At 27.6% G+C, this 21,228-nt stretch overlaps 2 protein-coding genes across 2 annotated transcripts; one reads left to right on the forward strand and one right to left on the reverse strand.

Annotated features, from left to right (window-relative positions):
* Positions 1–123: 123 nt before the first annotated feature.
* Positions 124–558, forward strand: LOTGIDRAFT_164582 (hypothetical protein; the record flags this gene model as incomplete). The annotated part of the gene is made up of 1 exon (XM_009061115.1): positions 124–558. One exon carries the CDS (start codon positions 124–126, stop codon positions 556–558), a length of 435 nt encoding a protein of 144 aa, XP_009059363.1.
* Positions 559–5,427: 4,869 nt separating this feature from the next.
* Positions 5,428–21,107, reverse strand: LOTGIDRAFT_164583 (hypothetical protein; the record flags this gene model as incomplete). Its single annotated transcript, XM_009061116.1, has 15 exons — positions 5,428–5,580; positions 6,017–6,116; positions 6,495–6,641; positions 7,179–7,294; positions 7,658–7,800; positions 8,192–8,384; positions 12,068–12,148; positions 16,452–16,600; positions 16,913–16,973; positions 17,224–17,364; positions 17,622–17,723; positions 17,974–18,117; positions 18,376–18,420; positions 18,895–19,115; positions 21,092–21,107. The coding sequence occupies 15 exons, from the start codon at positions 21,105–21,107 to the stop codon at positions 5,428–5,430; spliced, it is 1,812 nt and encodes a 603-aa protein (XP_009059364.1).
* Positions 21,108–21,228: the final 121 nt, after the last annotated feature.

Below are 21,228 nucleotides of genomic sequence, written 5' to 3' on the forward strand. Positions count from 1 at the left end.
CTCTTTCAACAGCAGATAGAACAACACCGTTCTGGGGTACGATCAGCAGCAGTGACACCTAGTGGCAGTAAAGATCTGTCTGGTGATGCTAGTAAATCCCCAAACACCAATTCAGATGGTGCTATGGAGTGGGTCGTCAAAAGACGCCCTGATGGTACAAGGTATATTACAAGACGTCCTGTTAGAAATAAGCTCTTGAAAGAAAGAGGTAAGAAAATCCATGATGAAAGACAAGGAATGACGACAGATGATGATGCTATGAGTGAAATGAAAACTGGGCGCTATTGGAGCAAGGAGGATAGAAAGAAACATGTTGAGAAAGCTCGTGATTATCGTCGTAAGAAGGAAATACTTCAAAAGGAAAGAATGGAAACCTTGAAAGAAGCTGAAGAGAAAAAGGAAGTGAATATTGTTGAACTTAGTCATCGTAAAATGATGAAACATAAAAATAAAAAAGTTTTAGATAACTTTGTGACAGTTCAGGAAGTATTGGCTCATGGTAGTCGAGTACCTGAGGGTAAGGGAGGTAATCCATTATTATCGGTAACTACTGTGTGATGTGTTTATTATTAGTAACATGACTTGTGTAAGAATTATATGTATATTTGTTGATATAGTGGGCTATGAAATAATATTTATTGTGTACAATATTTGATGAATATTTGCGGCCATTGAAAATGTACCGTAGCCAAAGAATGCATCTGTCCAGTTATCATGGGACGTCCACTTTTAGATACAAATTTTACATGTTTCAAGTTGCTTAATATTTATGTCAAAGTGGGTGTTAAAAATAATAAAAACAATCTTGTGAATACTGTATTCTAATTGGTGCAAATATTGGTCTTTGTGAATGACAACTTATGAGGCCATGTGCTTGCCTTTATTAAGTCGTATGAACGTGCATATATATGTGGCATACTTCTGTGACCGGTGGTGCCCCCTGCTGTATGCTTTTTGAACTTTGATAAAAATGTTGTATTGTTTTCACCACAACTTCAGACATGGCAACACCTCATCAACTATGGTTATATTACAGATATGAGTAATTTTAACCAACTTTATAAGATGTACATTTTATTTCATAAACTTTTATTAAAGTGATTGTTTTTATGAAGATTTTTTGATAATGTTATTCATGAAAGATGAATATCTATTTGTGCAGTGCAATACCCAATCCATATTCATAGCAATGATGTTAATATTTAAATATATATTATAATGATGTACTTTGGTCAAATGCAACTCAGTTCTATGAAAATTTCTGGATAAATCAGATTGAGACATGAGTAGTCATTAATGAGATATTTTTGTTAATGTTACATTTTCTACCAAAGTACATCATTTGCTATTCATTAATCCATATATTATACATAATATAATAAATATATATATATCTTGTAAACAATTGATAGGCTATTTGATGTCAGACTATCACGTCAGCTCTTCTTTATAATTTATTTTAATGCCTAGCTTTGTTTCCTTTGCCTTTGAAAAACTATAAATATATGATGATTTCTGCCTTTCAAACGAGAATAAGTGATTTATCTATTATTGATTGTCTCTTTAACAAAGTAATGGCTTTCAGGTGACAATTAAACTTGTGTAGGCCTACGACTATATTTTAAAACAATTTGAAATTAAGTTATTTAGTCTGAGAAAAACATGAATTAGTCAGTTTAAGTCTGCCGTATTTTTTGATAGGATGATTATCAGTCATTATTTTCAAGCAAGCAAACCACTCAATAACCTTGCCTGAAAGCTCAGAAAATAATATTATTGGAAATGTCTAACATACACTGGTATTATTTGTAACTTAACGCATTTGATACAGGCTTGCATAGCATGTTAGATTTTCATTGAGGTTCTAGCATACATATCCAATTTTCCCTTCTTAATCTTTGTTTCAATAAAATATGAATGTATAGTTCTGTTCGCTATGAGTGGTCATGAGTCATGAAATAAATTATTGTTTTGTATTCTAAATGCCTTTTGATATAGTCCTCATAATTATAGTGCTGTGAATTTGTATTGGGCTAAGATCTTGGAACAACTGGAACTCTAACAACTAGCAGCATGTTGGAGAATCTGATATTGATAAAGAGGGTAGCCTATAGGCGTTTGTGTGCAACCGAGGCCTGGATCTACTGAGATGGTAGAAATTTTGTTACCCAATTGCAAACTACTGGCTTTCATTAGATATTCAATTTCTTCTTCCATCAAGTGGATCTTATATCTATTTTGCTCTGAACATGAAATAATGAATAAATCATAACTAGCTATGTGTGACTCTGTTGCAGAATGACATCGGGTGTGCATGTTAAAACATCCCATATCAAAAGTGGCTAATGGGAGGCTACCGGTACTCTTATACTTTCCATTTTCAGCCCACAGTCATTTAATTCTTACTAAATTGTATTAGATACATGTATTGTTTCTCAGAGAGTAAAACAAACTGGCTATGCTACTGGTTTTCAAGAAATATGTCTGGTTTATTGTATAAAATCAAAAAGGAACTATGATCACTGGTTTACTAAACATGAGATCTTGTACCGTAGTCATGGATTAGTCTTTATTCCTTGGAAGCTGATAAGTCTACTATAAACATCATCTGACCTTTATGTATAAGGTGACTTTAATTTTATAATGAAATAAAACATTTTCAAGCTACATTTTATTAACTGAAATGTTTAAATAACAGAAGTGTTTATGTTTGACATACCAGAAGCAGGAGAAATAGAGCATAAAGTTATTCTGTTATGATAAAAGACAAATTTCCAATTACTACTTTCCTATTGAACAACTGATCTAGGTCACTTATAAACCTGATAGGGAAATAACTAACATAATGCCATGATATATTGCTGTACATTTCACTTTAATAAGATCTATAATATTTTACAATAACAAATATTTGAAAATAAGGAATGTGCTGAAAAATGCTGCACAGTAAAAGTGGTTTGTAGATAATTGTTGGATTTGGAAGGAATAATGGACCTTATTCACGCCATGTTTTGAACACATCGAATACGAGGCTTTGAAAATATACCGAAGTCATATGAAGGAATAGCCTATGTGACACATCAGATATATGAACTTCATTTGAAGTATCATTAAACAGCTTTATCAATTCCTATTTTAATGATGTAAAATTTGATATACTTTGAGTAAATGAGAATGGAAAAGGAGATGTTAAAGTCATCAAGGTGGTTATTTAATGCTGTGACACATTGTTTCCGTTTTATGTTAGTACTATGAGCCTTGTTATGACACAATAATTCAATATGAATTATGCAGCGGACACACTAGGCGAATTTAATTCCCTGGTACTTCGCCCGAACAATTCGCCACCGAATCCATTCGGCCGACGAAATGGACACACTGGGCGAATGTTTGTGTCGATAATTTGCCAGCGAATTAAATTACGCATGCGTAGGGGAGACAGTCACATGATCACAAAATGGCGGTGTCCAGAAAGAAGCGGAAAGTGGCAATTGTACTCGGAACTCTTTTGGTTTTACGTCGAATGCGAAAAAGAAGAGCGCGATGGGAGAATAGGAAAACCATAATAATATGATTAATTCCTCTTCTTTTTCCTGACTCCACATTGCATCGTTGGAGGTCGCCATTTTGTTTGTCATGTGACGCTTCGGCGTCTGTGATTGGTTGAGTTATAGGAATATTCGCCTTAAACTTCGGCCGAGTGGACACACTTGCCGAATGAGTCGGCGGCGATTAATATTCGGCCGAATATTATCAAACATGCTTGATGTCGGCGAATGGCTTCGGCCACACACTAGAAGACTCAAGGCGAATTTTACTGCCGATTGATTCGCCCGAACCATTCGCCGTGAAAATTCGCCTAGTGTGTCCGCTGCATAAGGTCTATATAACTCTCCATCCAAATATCATTCATAAAAATAAAACTATCCTGAACCATAAGCCCATCTCATTTGTATTCCTTTAACTCACTTGACAAGATTTTACAATTACAAATTCCTACCGAATTTTTAGATTTATATGGTCACCAACACTTTCATATTATGAACATTATTATTAGTAATGGTCCAAATCTCTCATCAGTAAAAAGCGATATTTCACTAAAACACAGAATATTTACTTATATAGTATCAGAATTTTCATCAAATATTACAATTATAGCTTAATCTCACACAACAGATCCACATGATGGCAACAATTGAATTTACAGCCAGAAACAACCAGGGAAATAGATTATAACTTATAGTATAATGGTGCTATAATTTGCATAGTTAAAGAGGATGGAATAATTAGTCAAAAATATTACAGAACTCTATAAAATCATGTAGATATAATGTTAAAAAATAAAATAAAGGAATGAATGTAAAAATATCACGTGCAAATTAAAATATTTGGTAGATAGAGATATGTACATATTTGTTAATAAATTAATGATTAAAATACATATATTACATAAATAATATAGTCTTATCAAACTCTTATCCACATTATTAATACCCAAACAAGCAACCTTTACTTTTCAGAGGCAAATGCTTTTCAAATATTTTGGCCTTATAAGAAGCTGTTATACAGTGGAAGATGGGTTCAATTATTGAATACTAGATGGAAAAAGCATTACCTATTACAAATACAAGTACTGACAGAGTACCATGAAGTTTTTGCCCAAAATAAATGCTGATGTTGATTCAGTTGTTTTCTATATAGAATCAGAATCACCATTTATTGACAATTTTTTACTACTTAAATCACTCTGATGTAATCAAATATAACAATGACAAATATAGCAGGACAAGTTATTTGTGTATATCTGGGTACTTCACGTTTTCAAGAATGAAGAAATATATAATATTTATGAGACATGTTAAAGATAAGGCAGCATTCATAGATTTTCTATTTTCACCAATATGAACTAACTGCCCAATTTACAAACTAGAATATCATCTAATCTTCTTATAATGAGTATCGTTAGCAATGAGACATGTTTACATCTTCACTTTATGGTACAAAATAACATCACAAAGAAATATTTTGAATGAACTGTTTATGTAAATACAATCAAACAGATTTGTAAAAAGTTGCATTACATTGTAATTTCATGTTTTGTATAAATTCATATACATATTACACAATACGGCTTAGATGTAAAAACATTTTAAGGCATACCCAAAAGATCCAAATCACAGTCAAAAATGGAAAAAAAAATGATGCACAACTCATCTATAATAGGAATGTTATCAGAATGTAAGGTAATGAAATATACACTAATAATGATAATTGTATAGAAATATTATGATAAAATTCTTCAATAAATATAAGATACATAATAAAAACATGTTGGATTTTCAGAAATAGCACATCATAATATATATATGTAAAACACCGTAAAATAGAACAATGTCTCCCACAAAAAGAAAAAATAAATCATAAAAATCATGCAGTTGGTGCCTGCCATTTTCTGAATGCTTTCTTTCCTTCAGTTTTCCATTGATTTTTATCAATACACATCATTTCAAATTCATTCATACCAGCAACAGAACAGGCGCCAATATAAGCAGCATGGTACCGGTTCTGAGAAGCGTGTACCTAAAATAATATAGTAATTAGTAAGTATGGTATTCATTTGGAACTTATTGATTTAGGGGTACCATGTCCAAATATAACCTCAATATGTCTAACTAAAACCCCTTTTACAGAATGCTGCTATAAAGTGTTCCGTTGTCAGTCCTGATCAGGCAGCAATAAATTGTTCCCATTTTTAAACTCTATATTCAAACTGTTTACAAAACATCAATTTATCGATTCCGTTCTGAGAACAGTTCAGTGGGCCAGAATTGGAACGGTTCTCAGAACCTCCTACCATTTACGCAAAATTACATTTTGTAATGTAAAAGGGGTTTATGTCATGTTATGTTTTAGCTATTAATGAAATTTTTCATCTTGAAATTATTGCTTGCTCATTGGGAGAAAATTTGGTTGAAGAAACAGTTGAAGGTCAGTCCTGGTATTTAAGTCATCTTACCTCTATAGGTACACCAGGTGGAGCTAGTTTTGTCAGTTCTATTTTAAATCTATCAGCAAAGCCTGGTAACATAGTTACTCCACCAGATAAATATATAGCTCTATAATATACATAGAAAATAACCTCAAATATATGTTAATATTGTTTTAAGCTCTTAGGCAATTGAAGTTTGATTTAGTTTATGATTTCGGGTAGTGTTGTCTCCAATAAGGACACCACGACCAGTGGATCCTGTAACTTTAATTAAACTATTGACTCACAAGGAATGGAGCTTATTTTTTATGTTAATAACAAATTTTACTTGTTCAGAATCTGAACTTAAGAAACAAGTTCTTTGACCTTTTTGAGAATCTCAACTTATCAAAGTACTTTCTATAATGAAATCATCAATAAATATTCTGTAACCAGCGATAAAAAAAATACTCACAGCTCTAATAAGATAAATAATAACTTTAAAAAAGAATGACTAGTAGCATACCTATACATGTGTCTCCTGTTATCCATGGGACACATCTGTATAGCTTGAAATACCAGTTTATGTAAATTAGGAAAATCCATTTCCCACATGTCAGTATCAAATAAACCTTCTGTACTTTTAAATCTTCCTTCATCATATTTCACTTCACTAAAAACAGAAAAATGAAAAAAACATTGGAGATGAATAATAATAACAAAAATAAAGTACAGAAATAAATATTTCAAAGAAAAATGAAAGAGCTTAATATTTGACTATGAAATAATAAAGCTTAATATTTTACTATAAAATAATAGAGCTTAATATTTTACTATAAAAATAATAGAGCTTAATATTTTACTATGAAATAACTGAGTTTAATATTTTACTATGAAATAATAGAGCTTAATAATTTACTCTGAAATAATAGAGCTAATTTTTTACTCTGAAATAATAGAGAATATTTTACTCTGAAATAATAGAGAATATTTTACTCTGAAATAATAGAGCTTATTTTTTAATATGAAATAATAGATCTTATATTTTACTCTGAAAAAATAGAGCTTAATAATTTACTCTGAAATAATAGAGCTTATTTTTTACTATGAAATAATAGAGAATATTTTACTCTGAAATAATAGAGCTTATTTTTTACTATGAATCACGAGATGAAGCATTGATTATGAATTAAAATCATTGTAAACTTACGAATAAGCTGTTGGTGGTAAATCAAAGCCATCTAATTTAACTGTTGTAGATATTTTATTGTCAGCATTTTTACATTCACTTAATTCATTCTTATAATGACTGGCTACATAACAACTCTGTAACATTAAAAAACATGGTTAGATGACTGCCTTATGATTAATATACCTCAGACGTAATGGATGTGATTTTTTGTCACCGGTAGGACCAGACATATATTACTATTTAAGAGAATTTTCATCATAACAAAAGCTTAATTTGTATAAATGTCTGTATCTATACAAAGCTGAACCATTAATGAGTCCATCAAGACATTACTATGTCCCTGTGCCTAAAGACTAATTTTGGTAATGTCTAGATCCCACACTATACCTTTATTGGTACTAGCATCAACATAGGCAATGCTAAACTAGCAACCCTTTGCTTGGGATTACTTTTCAAGAGTTCACATAGCTTATTCTGAGTATATGTTTTTTTTTTACCTGTTCCATAATATATTTAACTATTAATTGTTCTATAGTAGATTGGAAGGAGTAATTATTTTCTAATAAAGATTGTGTTAAAGAATTCTGTATTTTGTCAGAACCATAAGGTAATCTAGAAACACCACCAGATATCACAAAACCTGAAATGATCAAAATATCAGAAAAACATTCAGATAGGAAACATCTCAGCACTGCCAGATTATGTTTTGGATCATTTCATCACCAAAGTCTCTTTTCCAGTCCTACACACAAGTTGTTTGTTGATCAATCAAACGAACTGGATTCAAGGGCTAGCAATCTATTTTTGTATTGGCTTTCAACTCCTATCACCTGGCCTTTCCCGTGCCCGACTCTGGCTCAATGAATATTTACTGGGCTAAACACGAGTAGATTGTTGACTGCTACATGATGGTGACAACAATTTATATGCAATGGTTAGAACCTCTGAGAGTTGACCCAGCGTGAGCTGTCAATTTTAATAACACAAATCCCAGGAAGGTTCCAAACAAAATATTAAAATCTTGAGCTTACCATCATATATAGGTAATATTTCTATTCTCTGTCCAATATCTACTATAATACCAGAAGTAGCTTTATAAGAATAAAGTGAAAGAAGAGATTGTTGTACCATACATACACCACACATATTGTACTGGTTTATAAATACTTCCATTAAGCCTTCCTTTAAATTATCACCTAAGCTCTGTGGTGTACTCAACATAACCTGCAAAATTATAAAATCTTAGAAATACTGGATGCAAAATGTAACTTATAAACAATTACATAACATTACTTTAATATAACTCACTACAGTTGATGCCTTGAAGATTTTGTATATGCTAGCTTTAACAGTTATACATCTTATCATAACCAGTCAGAAAATTATTAATGATACATTCAAACTATTAATAGTATAATCAAACTATTAATAGTATAATCAAACTGTTTATAGTAAAATCAAACTATTAATAGTATAATCAAACTGTTTATAGTAAAATCAAACTGTTAATAGTATAATCAAACTGTTAATAGTAAAATCAAACTGTTAATAGTATAATAAAACTGTTAATAGTAAAATCAAACAGTTAATAGTATAATAAAACTGTTAATAGTATAATCAAACTGTTAATAGTATAATCAAACTGTTAATAGTATAATCAAACTGTTAATAGTGCATTCAAACTATTAATAGTATAATCTAACTGTTAATAGTATAATCAACCTGTTAATAGTGCATTCAAACTATTAATAGTATAATCAAACTGTTAATAGTATAATCAAACTGTTAATAGTATAATCAAACTGTTAATAGTGCATTCAAACTATTAATAGTATAATCAAACTGTTAATAGTATAATCAAACTGTTATAGAATAATCAAACTATTAATAGTATAATCAAATTATTAATAGTATAATCAAACTGTTAATAATTTAATCAAACTATCAATAGTATAATCGAACTATTAATACTATAATCAAACTGTTAATAGTATAATCAAACTGTTAATAGTAAAATCAAACTGTTAATAGTGTCATCAAACTATTAATGGTACATTCAAACTATTAATAGTATAGTCAAACTATTAATGGCACATTCAAACTGTTAATAGTGTCATCAAACTATTAATAGTATAATCATACTGTTAATAGTATAATCAAACTGTTAATAGTATAATCAAACTGTTAATAGTGTCATCAAACTATTAATAGTATAATCAAACTGTTAATAGTGTCATCAAACTATTAATAGTATAATCAAACTGTTAATAGTGTCATCAAACTATTAATGGTACATTCAAACTATTAATAGTATAATCAAACTATTAATGGTACATTCAAACTATTAATAGTATAATCAAACTATAAATGGTACATTCAAGCTGTTAATAGTATAATCAAACTATTAATAGTATAATCAAACTGTTAATAGTATAATCAAACAGTTAATAGTGCATTCAAACTATTAATAGTATAATCAAACTGTTAATAGTATAATCAAACTGTTATAGAATAATCAAACTATTAATAGTATAATCAAATTATTAATAGTATAATCAAACTGTTAATAATTTAATCAAACTATCAATAGTATAATCGAACTATTAATAGTATAATCAAACTGTTAATAGTATAATCAAACTGTTAATAGTATAATCAAACTGTTATAGTATAATCAAACTATTAATAGTATAATCAAACTGTTAATAGTATAATCAAACTGTTAATAGTATAATCAAACTGTTAATAGTATAATCAAACTGTTAATAATTTAATCAATCTATCAATAGTATAATCGAACTCTTAATAGTATAATCAAACTGTTAATAGTATAATCAAACTGTTAATAGTAAAATCAAACTGTTAATAGTGTCATCAAACTATTAATAGTATAATCAAACTGTTAATAGTGTCATCAAACTATTAATGGTACATTCAAACTGTTAATAGTATAATCAAACTATTAATAGTATAATCAAACTGTTAATAGTATAATCAAACTGTTAATAGTATAATCAAACTGTTACTAGTGTCATCAAACTATTAATAGTATAATCAAACTGTTAATAATCAAACTATTAATAGTATAATCAAACTATTAATAGTATAATCAAACTATTAATAGTATAATCAAACTGTTAATAGTATAATCAAACTGTTAATAGTATAATCAAACTGTTAATAGTATAATCAAACTGTTAATAGTGTAATCAAACTGTTAAAAGTGTCATCAAACTATTAATGGTACATTCAAACTATTAGTTAATTTAATCAAACTATCAAATAGTATAATCGAACTATTAATAGTATAATCAAACTATTAATAGTATAATCAAACTGTTAATAATTTAATCAAACTATCAATAGTATAATCGAACTATTAATAGTATAATCAAACTGTTAATAGTATAATCAAACTGTTAATAGTAAAATCAAACTGTTAATAGTGTCATCAAACTATTAATAGTATAATCAAACTGTTAATAGTGTCATCAAACTATTAATGGTACATTCAAACTATTAATAGTATAGTCAAACTATTAATGGCACATTCAAACTGTTAATAGTGTCATCAAACTATTAATAGTATAATCAAACTGTTAATAGTGTCATCAAACTATTAATAGTATAATCAAACTGTTAATAGTGTCATCAAACTATTAATAGTATAATCAAACTGTTTATAGTGTCATCAAACTATTAATGGTACATTCAAACTATTAATAGTATAATCAAACTATTAATGGTACATTCAAACTATTAATAGTATAATCAAACTATAAATGGTACATTCAAGCTGCTAATAGTATAATCAAACTATTAATAGTATAATCAAACTGTTAATAGTATAATCAAACTGTTAATAGTGCATTCAAACTATTAATAGTATAATCAAACTGTTAATAGTATAATCAAACTGTTAATAGTATAATCAAACTATTAACAGTATAATCAAACTGTTAATAGTATAATCAAACTGTTAATAATTTAATCAAACTATCAATAGTATAATCGAACTCTTAATAGTATAATCAAACTGTTAATAGTATAATCAAACTGTTAATAGTAAAATCAAACTGTTAATAGTGTCATCAAACTATTAATAGTATAATCAAACTGTTAATAGTGTCATCAAACTATTAATGGTACATTCAAACTATTAATAGTATAATCAAACTATTAATAGTATAATCAAACTATTAATAGTATAATCAAACTGTTAATAGTATAATCAAACTGTTAATAGTATAATCAAACTATTAATAGTATTTTAATCAAACTATTAATAGCATAATCAAACTGTTAATAGTGTCATCAAACTATTAATGGTACATTCAAACTATTAGTAGTATAATCAAACTATTAATAGTATAATCAAACTGTTAATAGTATAATCAAACTGTTAATAGTATAATCAAACTATTAATAGTATTTTAATCAAACTATTAATAGCATAATCAAACTGTTAATAGTGTCATCAAACTATTAATAGTATAATCAAACTGTTAATAGTTTCATCAAACTATTAATAGTATAATCAAACTATTAATAGCATAATCAAACTGTTAATAGTTTCATCAAACTGTTAATAGTATAATCAAACTATTAATAGTATTTCAATCAAACTATTAATAGTATAATAAATCTTACTGACTAAGAAATAGGTCACAGGATCCAATATTTATTTTATTTCAGAATTATGTGTAGCAAATTCAGGCAACAAGAAACACTAATCTTAACTTCTTTAAGAAGAGTTACAAGTCTGCCAAGAACAGCAACCATTACATTATATGAAGGCATCCACATTTTAAAGTACAGTAAATTTGTTAATGGTTATCAAACAAAGTGCTTCAATCTATCAATATTACTGTCAGCATGGAATCCTTAGATAACAAACAAATACTTACCCAGTGCTGTGACGGATTGATCTTTAACTCAGTAAATATTTTTTGAAATAAAACTTTTATAACTTTCCAATCAATGGTAAACTGAAATTAAAATATTTGTGGAACATCAAAAATATAAAATCATTAAACCCTTATATGTTTTTTATCTAGTTTTAAATTTCATTAATAAGTTTTGCTGTCCCAGAACTTTCTTTTCTTATTGTGAAGAAAAATCAGAAATCATTGTTTTTAAAATTGTAAGACACTTAGGGATATTAACACAACACAAATTAGATCCTTTTGAACTGATAAAAAATGCTCTAGAAATATTTGTTTTATCTATGAATATAATATGAAATATCTGTTAATACAGTAATGATATATAATTTAACATATTACATGCACAGATGCTATAAATTCTTTTTCTAAATAGATATTCCTGTACTTGAGAAGTAAATAACATGTTTCACCGTTATGCTTCAATTAGTACAATACCAAGAGATAATCATATCATCATAATAATTAAATAACAGTGCATGCAATCATTCAATATGTGCCTTTTTGTCATGCAGTAAAGCAGGGCTGTTGATTTGGCTAAGTTGCCAGTTATGTTAGTTATAATCTACAAATTCATGGGCAGACTTTTTGACATCCCATATCAATTTTTGGGTAAATCTAGATATCCAATCATTGGATCATATTATGTGCAAACTGGTACTTTTGCAGTTTCATGTATATCTCAATGTTGCCTGTCTTACACTCATTGATATACTTAACATGCACATGCAAAATTACTATTTCTATTTTTAGCATACTTAGGCTTAACGAATCTTTCGTATTGAAAACAAACAAATTTTTTTTTTAAATCTACTGGTAAAACTTGTTTTTTAAAACAGCCCTGCATGAATAACATGAACAATAATTCAAACATGCTAAAAGATGCTTCAACATACAAAGATAAAACGTGCCAATAAAATCACATTTGAATACAGTGATTACTTACTATGCCTATTGACACCTTAAATTAAGACATATAGAAATAGTGAATGAAAGAGATGTGAAATAGTCAAACTCTGTCAACCCTGTGAAATAAGAATAATAAGTTATGAAAATAATTTTGTTTCCTTAAACATTACTTCTATTATAAAGATATCCTTTCCAAAAAAAATAAAATTGATAAAATACATAAATTATACCTGAAAATCTCCTCTATTTCTAGGGTTGTACTAATACAGATAAAATTGATAAAATACTAAAATTCAACCAGAAAGATGGATGTTATAAAGAGAAAGTTGAATGTTATGACTAAATAGATGAATGTTATAATGAGAAAGATGAATGTTATAACTAAAAAGATGAATGTTATAACTAAATAGTTGAATGTTATAACTAAATAGTTGAATGTTATAACTAAATAGTTGAATGTTATAACTAAAAAGATGAATGTTATAACTAAATAGATGAATGTTATAACTAAATAGTTGAATGTTATAACTAAATAGTTGAATGTTATAACTAAATAGTTGAATGTTATAACTAAATAGTTGAATGTTATAACTAAATAGATGAATGTTATAAAGATAAAGATGAATGTTATAACTAAATAGATGAATGTTATAACTAAAAAGATGAATGTTATAACTAAATAGATGAATGTTATAACTAAATAGTTGAATGTTATAACTAAATAGTTGAATGTTATAACTAAATAGTTGAATGTTATAACTAAATAGTTGAATGTTATAACTAAATAGATGAATGTTATAAAGATAAAGATGAATGTTATAACTAAAAATATGAATGTTATAACTAAAAATATGAATAATATGACTAAATAGATGAATGTTATAAAGAGAAAGATGAATGTTATGACTAAATAGATGAATGTTATAAAGAGAAAGATGAATGTTATAACTAAATAGATGAATGTTATAACTTAATAGTTGAATGTTATAACTAAATAGATGAATGTTATAACTAAATAGATGAATGTTATAACTAAATAGTTGAATGTTATAACTTAATAGTTGAATGTTATAACTAAATAGATGAATGTTATAAAGAGAAAGATGAATGTTATAACTAAATAGATGAATGTTATAAAGAGAAAGATGAATGTTATAACTAAAAATATGAATAATATGACTAAATAGATGAATGTTATAACGAGAAAGATGAATGTTATGACTAAATAGATGAATGTTATAAAGAGAAAGATGAATGTTATAACTAAATAGATGAATGTTATAACTAAATAGATCAATGTTATAACTAAAAAGATGAATGTTATAACTAAATAGATGAATGTTATAACTAAATAGATGAATGTTATAAAGAGAAAGATGAATGTTATAACTAAAAATATGAATAATATGACTAAATAGATGAATGTTATAACGAGAAAGATGAATGTTATGACTAAATAGATGAATGTTATAAAGAGAAAGATGAATGTTATAACTAAATAGATGAATGTTATAAAGAGAAAGATGAATGTTATAACTAAAAATATGAATAATATGACTAAATAGATGAATGTTATAACGAGAAAGATGAATGTTATAACTAAATAGATGAATGTTATAACTTAATAGTTGAATGTTATAACTAAATAGATGAATGTTATAACTAAATAGTTGAATGTTATAACTTAATAGTTGAATGTTATAACTAAATAGATGAATGTTATAAAGAGAAAGATGAATGTTATAACTAAATAGATGAATGTTATAACTTAATAGTTGAATGTTATAACTAAATAGATGAATGTTATAACTAAATAGATGAATGTTATAACTAAATAGTTGAATGTTATAACTAAATAGTTGAATGTTATAACTAAATAGATGAATGTTATAACTAAATAGATGAATGTTATAACTAAATAGATGAATGTTATAACTAAAAAGATGAATGTTATAACTACAAAGATGAATGTTATAACTACAAAGATGAATGTTATAAAGAGAAGGATGAATGTTATAACTACAAAGATGAATGTTATAACTAAATAGATGAATGTTATAAAGACAAAGATGAATGTTATAACTACAAAGATGAATGTTATAACTAAATAGATGAATGTTATAACTAAATAGTTGAATGTTATAACTTAATAGTTGAATGTTATAACTAAATAGTTGAATGTCTAAATAGATGAATGTTATAAAGAGAAAGATGTATGTTATAAAGAGAAAGATGAATGTTATAACTAAATAGATGAATGTTATAACTAAATAGATGAATGTTATAACTAAAAAGATGAATGTTATGACTAAATAGTTGAATGTTATAACTAAATAGTTGAATGTCTAAATTGATGAATGTTATAAAGAGAAAGATGTATGTTATAAAGAGAAAGATGAATGTTATAACTAAATAGATGAATGTTATAACTAAAAAGATGAATGTTAAAAAGAAAAAAATGATGGATGTTATAAATAAATAGATGGAAGTTATAACTAAAAAGATGAATGTTATAACTAAATAGATGAATGTTATAACTAAATAGTTGAATGTTATAAAGATATAGATGAATGTTATAACTAAATAGATGAATGTTATAACTAAATAGATGAATGTTATAAAGACAAAGATGGAAGTTATAACTAAAAAGATGAATGTTATAACTAAATAGATGAATGTTATAACTAAATAGATGAATGTTATAACTAAATAGTTGAATGTTATAACTAAATAGTTGAATGTTATAACTAAATAGATGAATGTTATAACTAAATAGATGAATGTTATAACTAAATAGATGAATGTTATAAATACAAAGATGAATGTTATAAAGAGAAAGATGAATGTTATAACTAAATAGATGAATGTTATAACTAAATAGTTGAATGTTATAACTAAATAGATGAATGTTATAACTAAATAGTTGAATGTTATAACTAAATATATGAATGTTATAACTAAATAGATGAATGTTATAACTAAATAGTTGAATGTTATAACTTAATAGTTGAATGTTATAACTAAATAGTTGAATGTTATAACTAAATAGTTGAATGTTATAACTAAATAGTTGAATGTTATAACTAAATAGTTGAATGTTATAACTAAATAGTTGAATGTTATAAAGAGAAAGATGAATGTTATAACTAAATAGATGAATGTTATAACTAAATAGATGAATGTTATAACTAAATAGTTGAATGTTATAACTAAATAGATGAATGTTATAACTAAATAGATGAATGTTATAACTAAATAGTTAAATGTTATAAAGAGAAAGATGAATGTTACAAGGCTATTTGAAACAAAATCTGGAATTTGCTTTTGATATTTCTTAAATGAGAAAATTTCAGCATGTTTTAGCTATGTACAAGATTTCATGAAAACAAAAAAATACTAAGATATAATAGATAAATTATTAGTAAATAGTATTCAATACCTTATCTATTTTATTAGATGGATGGACTGGATAAACTAAATTACTATTAGATCTATTTTCTGGTTTATAAGCATCAGCACCAACAATAATATCACCAGTCGTCTTGTTAACAGAGGCTACACATGGGAAAAATAACTGGGGAAGAGATGCTGAAATAATCAGATTAATTATTAAAACACTTCAAATTCTGATTATTTTATTTAAAGGCTTAGGATTGACCTCTTTAAATGGAAATTGCAATTGAAATGGAGTTCTACCATTGGGCTGATCCTGAGAGTGTTTGAAAAACCTCACCACAACCTTCTTATAGAGCTGTATAGAAAATAAATACAGTAATTAAATATCTTCACTGTTAAAATAGTGGCCATCACATCAATTGAGTCCAACTTCAGTAGGGATGCAGGCTGAAAATAGGTCAGTTGTCTAAGGATCGTATAGCGTGAAATAAATAAACATATTACCTTGTTCTCCTAATAAACCTGCTCTGATTGCACTACTACCCATATCAACAACTAACACTTTCTACAAATATAATGACAGACATAAATATTATTAACTTGAGCTCCACTCATTCTGCCAAATGAACCTTACATACACGATCTGCATAAGAACAACTAATCTTTGAAATCACCGTAAAAAGTTAAGACAGGCATATGAAAAAGTAAGTGTATTTACTGAATTAAACAGATAAGAAGACCTCAGAATCATATCTAACAGAGCTCACTTCATAAGTTATAATGTGGCTCAATAAAAATAAGTATTACAGACTTACCTTTTTTGGATGTGGATTAGCATATAATACAGGTTGTAGATAACCTGCTTTAGTATTATCAGCTATTTGACTGTCTAATGCTAGTTTCCATTGACCATATTCTTTATCACTAGGAACTCTTACCATTAAAAATTTACCTCTCTGTATGATTAACAAAATATTTATATTATAATTATCTTGTAGTTTCTGGTACCATTTCTATCATTGAATGCATGAAGATGAAGTTACTTAGCGCATTTAACATTACTGTGTTTTTTTAATTTTTCTATATATTATGTATCATGTTTTTTCATTTGATCAAATAACCCATAAATGAAAACATTATTAAGTACATCCTCAACATTATGATCATTCTGATTTGAAAATCCAGACACAAATGAATTGAGAATGAAACTTACTCCATCATCAATACCCAGTATTCTAGATCCTAAATCTGTCATTTCTAATATTTTACCACCCATTAACTGTAAACTATCACTGGGACGGTCTCTATTACTGCTCTATAACAGACAAAAATTTTAAAATTCACATTTTCTGCTATTTCAAGAGAGAAAACCACCAAAAAAGGGGAAATATTAATAGGAATAGAAGGAAAATGAGTATTGGGAAAGAACAGAACAAAAAGAATGCTCCAGAAATCAGAAAGAATAGGGAAACTCATAGATTTAGTTAAGATCTTCTTTGTTTCTTATACAATTAAAACGTCTGTAGTTTCTATTTTAGTATTCTTGACAAGTTTTAGCACATTACCTCATAATAATGTAACCAGCCATCTTTGGCTTTAAAAAATCTTCTTTTCCATGTTTTTAGTAAGGTTGCTTTCTTCTTGTTCATTGGTAATTTTTCCATAAAGCCTTCCATAGAAACATACTGGTAAGATATATCTTCTGCTGTCTACAAGAAAATAAAACAATGAAAGCATTTGTTGTCTATAGCTTTATCTATAAATAAGAGTTATGCCCCTTTATACATTTAAACCACTAACTTTGATAACCACAAATAGTTGCCTTTCCATTTCAAGTCGTGTTCTTGTATTTTGACTTTATCAGAGCCATATTGTTAAATAACAAACTGTTCGTCCTGACCATTTTTTCACCAGAGAATATCAGAGTTGATAAAAATAATTGTAGACTTGTATCAGGTGTTACTTACTTCTTCAATTAACTTGACATGATATAATTTCTTTAATAACTTAACCTGAAAATAACAAGGTATCAACCACTAAAAGAAAACAATAGCAAAACTGATCTTGGCCATTGTGCAGAATTCATAGAAAGAAAATAAAAAAAAGAAACAAATATCCATTTTATACAAGGCTAAAAACTTAGGTTCACTACCATCCTTTCCACCAGCTGGTCGGTCAAACCTCTTGGCATTGATCATTCTCAGATTATTTGTACCCATTTACTGCTGGGTCAACTGGAATGATTAGGAAAGATGATCAAGAATAGAACACAAAAAACAATTTGCCCAATGTAACCAAGCAAATGACCTCTGACTACAGAAGTTCAGATGTTTCTATTTGAAATCTATGCTTTGTATCTCAGCTTCTTATATAACTCAATTGATAAATATTCAACCTTTGGTTCTGTTTGTACAAATTGTATGGTGTGCCTTGAAACACACTTTGTTATTATATGTGATTATCATACAGAGAAATATATGACTTACTGGATCCCATGATATGAGATTCATACGAGGAGTTACTTCAACAAAATCATCATCTTCTCCTGTTTCACCATTGGTGAAATCTTTCTTTAAATTTATAGGTGGATGTTTAGGCTTGTCATCATCTGATTGGTTGGTTGCCTTTGATGAGACAGATGTAATATTAAGTTTTTGTAGTGGAACATTTTCAGATAACTTCTCTTGTCCATTGATCTGGGATTGATCTGGAACAGAAAAACATGAGACATAACTCAAATGATCATATTTCTCATTGAAATTTTCATATTGTTTTGTGGATTTGGTTCCTTTCACCAGTCACAACCACAAAGAGATAGATTAAAGATAAGTAAAATGGACCATGAATGTTACATTAAATTCTTGTTATTGAAATTGATTTTATGATTGTTCCAGTTTGTATTAATGGGATTGTTTGTAGCCTACTATCTCTGAAATATTATCTTCTTCAGTTAAATGTATATATTGAAGTTTTGTGTTGATTTCTACGGAGCCCCTAAGGCGCAATTGTAAACAAAATAATAAATAAATATGTTTACAATTGGGCCTTAGATTTCTGATATGGTCTGCCTGATTTTGGCTTCTAATCCTTATGTCTATTATTTGGAATTGCTGGACAAATTAGCTTTGGTTTCACTTGTTATGTAATTACTGAGGAGAAGCATATCAAAATAGTAGACCTACTATATTACCAGTGACCAATATAATCTTTTAGTTGGTTCATATATATGTAAATGCCTAGACAAGACTACTATATCATCTTATATAAGAAAAACCCATCAATAAAACAACTCCCTTCAGATGAATTACTTAAACTAAATGAGTAATTTGATAGCTGGTAGTTTTCAGTGTAAATATTAGTATATTAGTATATTGTGTATACACTGATTATATCTGTTTCATCTTTTCATGAAGTCTTGCTGCCTACGCTGAATTTATAGAACTAGTAACAAAATTTACCATTTATAATATCTGAAATTATCAGAAAATTGCTTTGTATCATGTATATAATGTATTTTTCAATGCGGTTCTACAAATTATAATTTCTCTAGCAACTACGCAAGACATGCTCACCTTTTAGGAAAATCTGATGCCACCTGTTTCTCTGCAATGAATGCAAAATGAGATTTTCTGCGATAAATTCAAAACAAATATTTTTTCTTTCCTTGGTCTAATATTTTTTATTAGCAAAAAAGATAAAACTGAATGAAACTATTAATGTATCTTAAGTTACAGTTAATTTGTTTATCTTTATATATTCTTGTTGTTTTCACATCATTTTTTAGTTTTTACACATGTGAAATCATAAAAACATTCATATTACTAAAAGTCATTTTCTAATGGTTTTTCAATGTTATTAAGAGATAACTGAGTTTTAACTGAGAGAAAATGTGTTATTTTTAATGTGTTTGTACTGAAAGTATCTGTTTTTGTACAAGTCTCCTTGAACATTGAACTTCTCCACCCTATGACGAACGTTAACGTAAAATGTTTTTGATTTTGCCAGAAGTGGGAAGTAGGCGCCTAATTATCTGGAACTAAGCCAGAGAAAGGATACACATATAAACACATTTATTAAATCCTGGTGCCAATTATTGGTGTTTTTGACTTAATTATTACCATAAACCAAGTTTAGTCTATATCAACACCTGTATCTTTCTATCAATGATTTTATGACGAATATACTATTTTATAAACACTGTAGGAAAATTAAGAATTTTTGATCTCAGTTAAGATTCCTTTTAGAATAGCTATATGCTACTAATATTCAATAATTATATCATAGAATATAATACTTCCAATAATTGAATCATATATAATACAACAGGAGAATATTAGTTTCTATCCAACATGTTCAAACTGTGCACTTTGAAACTTGTATAGAGGAAATTATTGAATTAGCAAGTCATGATCGATAAAAGCCACAAAATATTCTTGTGATTCTTGCCTAATTAGATCTACATATTTAAGTATTTTTGTAGGTTTCTAAATGGAAATTGTTTATTCAGGTTATATTTTCAATATGTTTCTCCAATATCTGATTAACACAAGACCGCAAGTACTCTGATTATTTTCCTAATATATTGTTATTATTTTGGGTATCTAAATTTGATTCTATCAGAAGTTACAAAAAATAATTAGGGGAAAGCATTCCATTATCCTTATAACTCCGAGACTTGAATACTTTCTGCTGCCTTCATACTTCTGCTTTGATGTCTACAGCCTTTCCATAGACTAAACAGTCTCAACCTTTATAGTTCCACAAATTTCACAAATTATTTTTGCATAGACAAATGTTAGAATTACATAGTGATGCTCAAA

Source organism: Lottia gigantea (assembly GCF_000327385.1).
Source record: "Lottia gigantea unplaced genomic scaffold LOTGIsca_46, whole genome shotgun sequence".
Lineage (NCBI taxonomy): Eukaryota > Metazoa > Mollusca > Gastropoda > Lottiidae > Lottia > Lottia gigantea.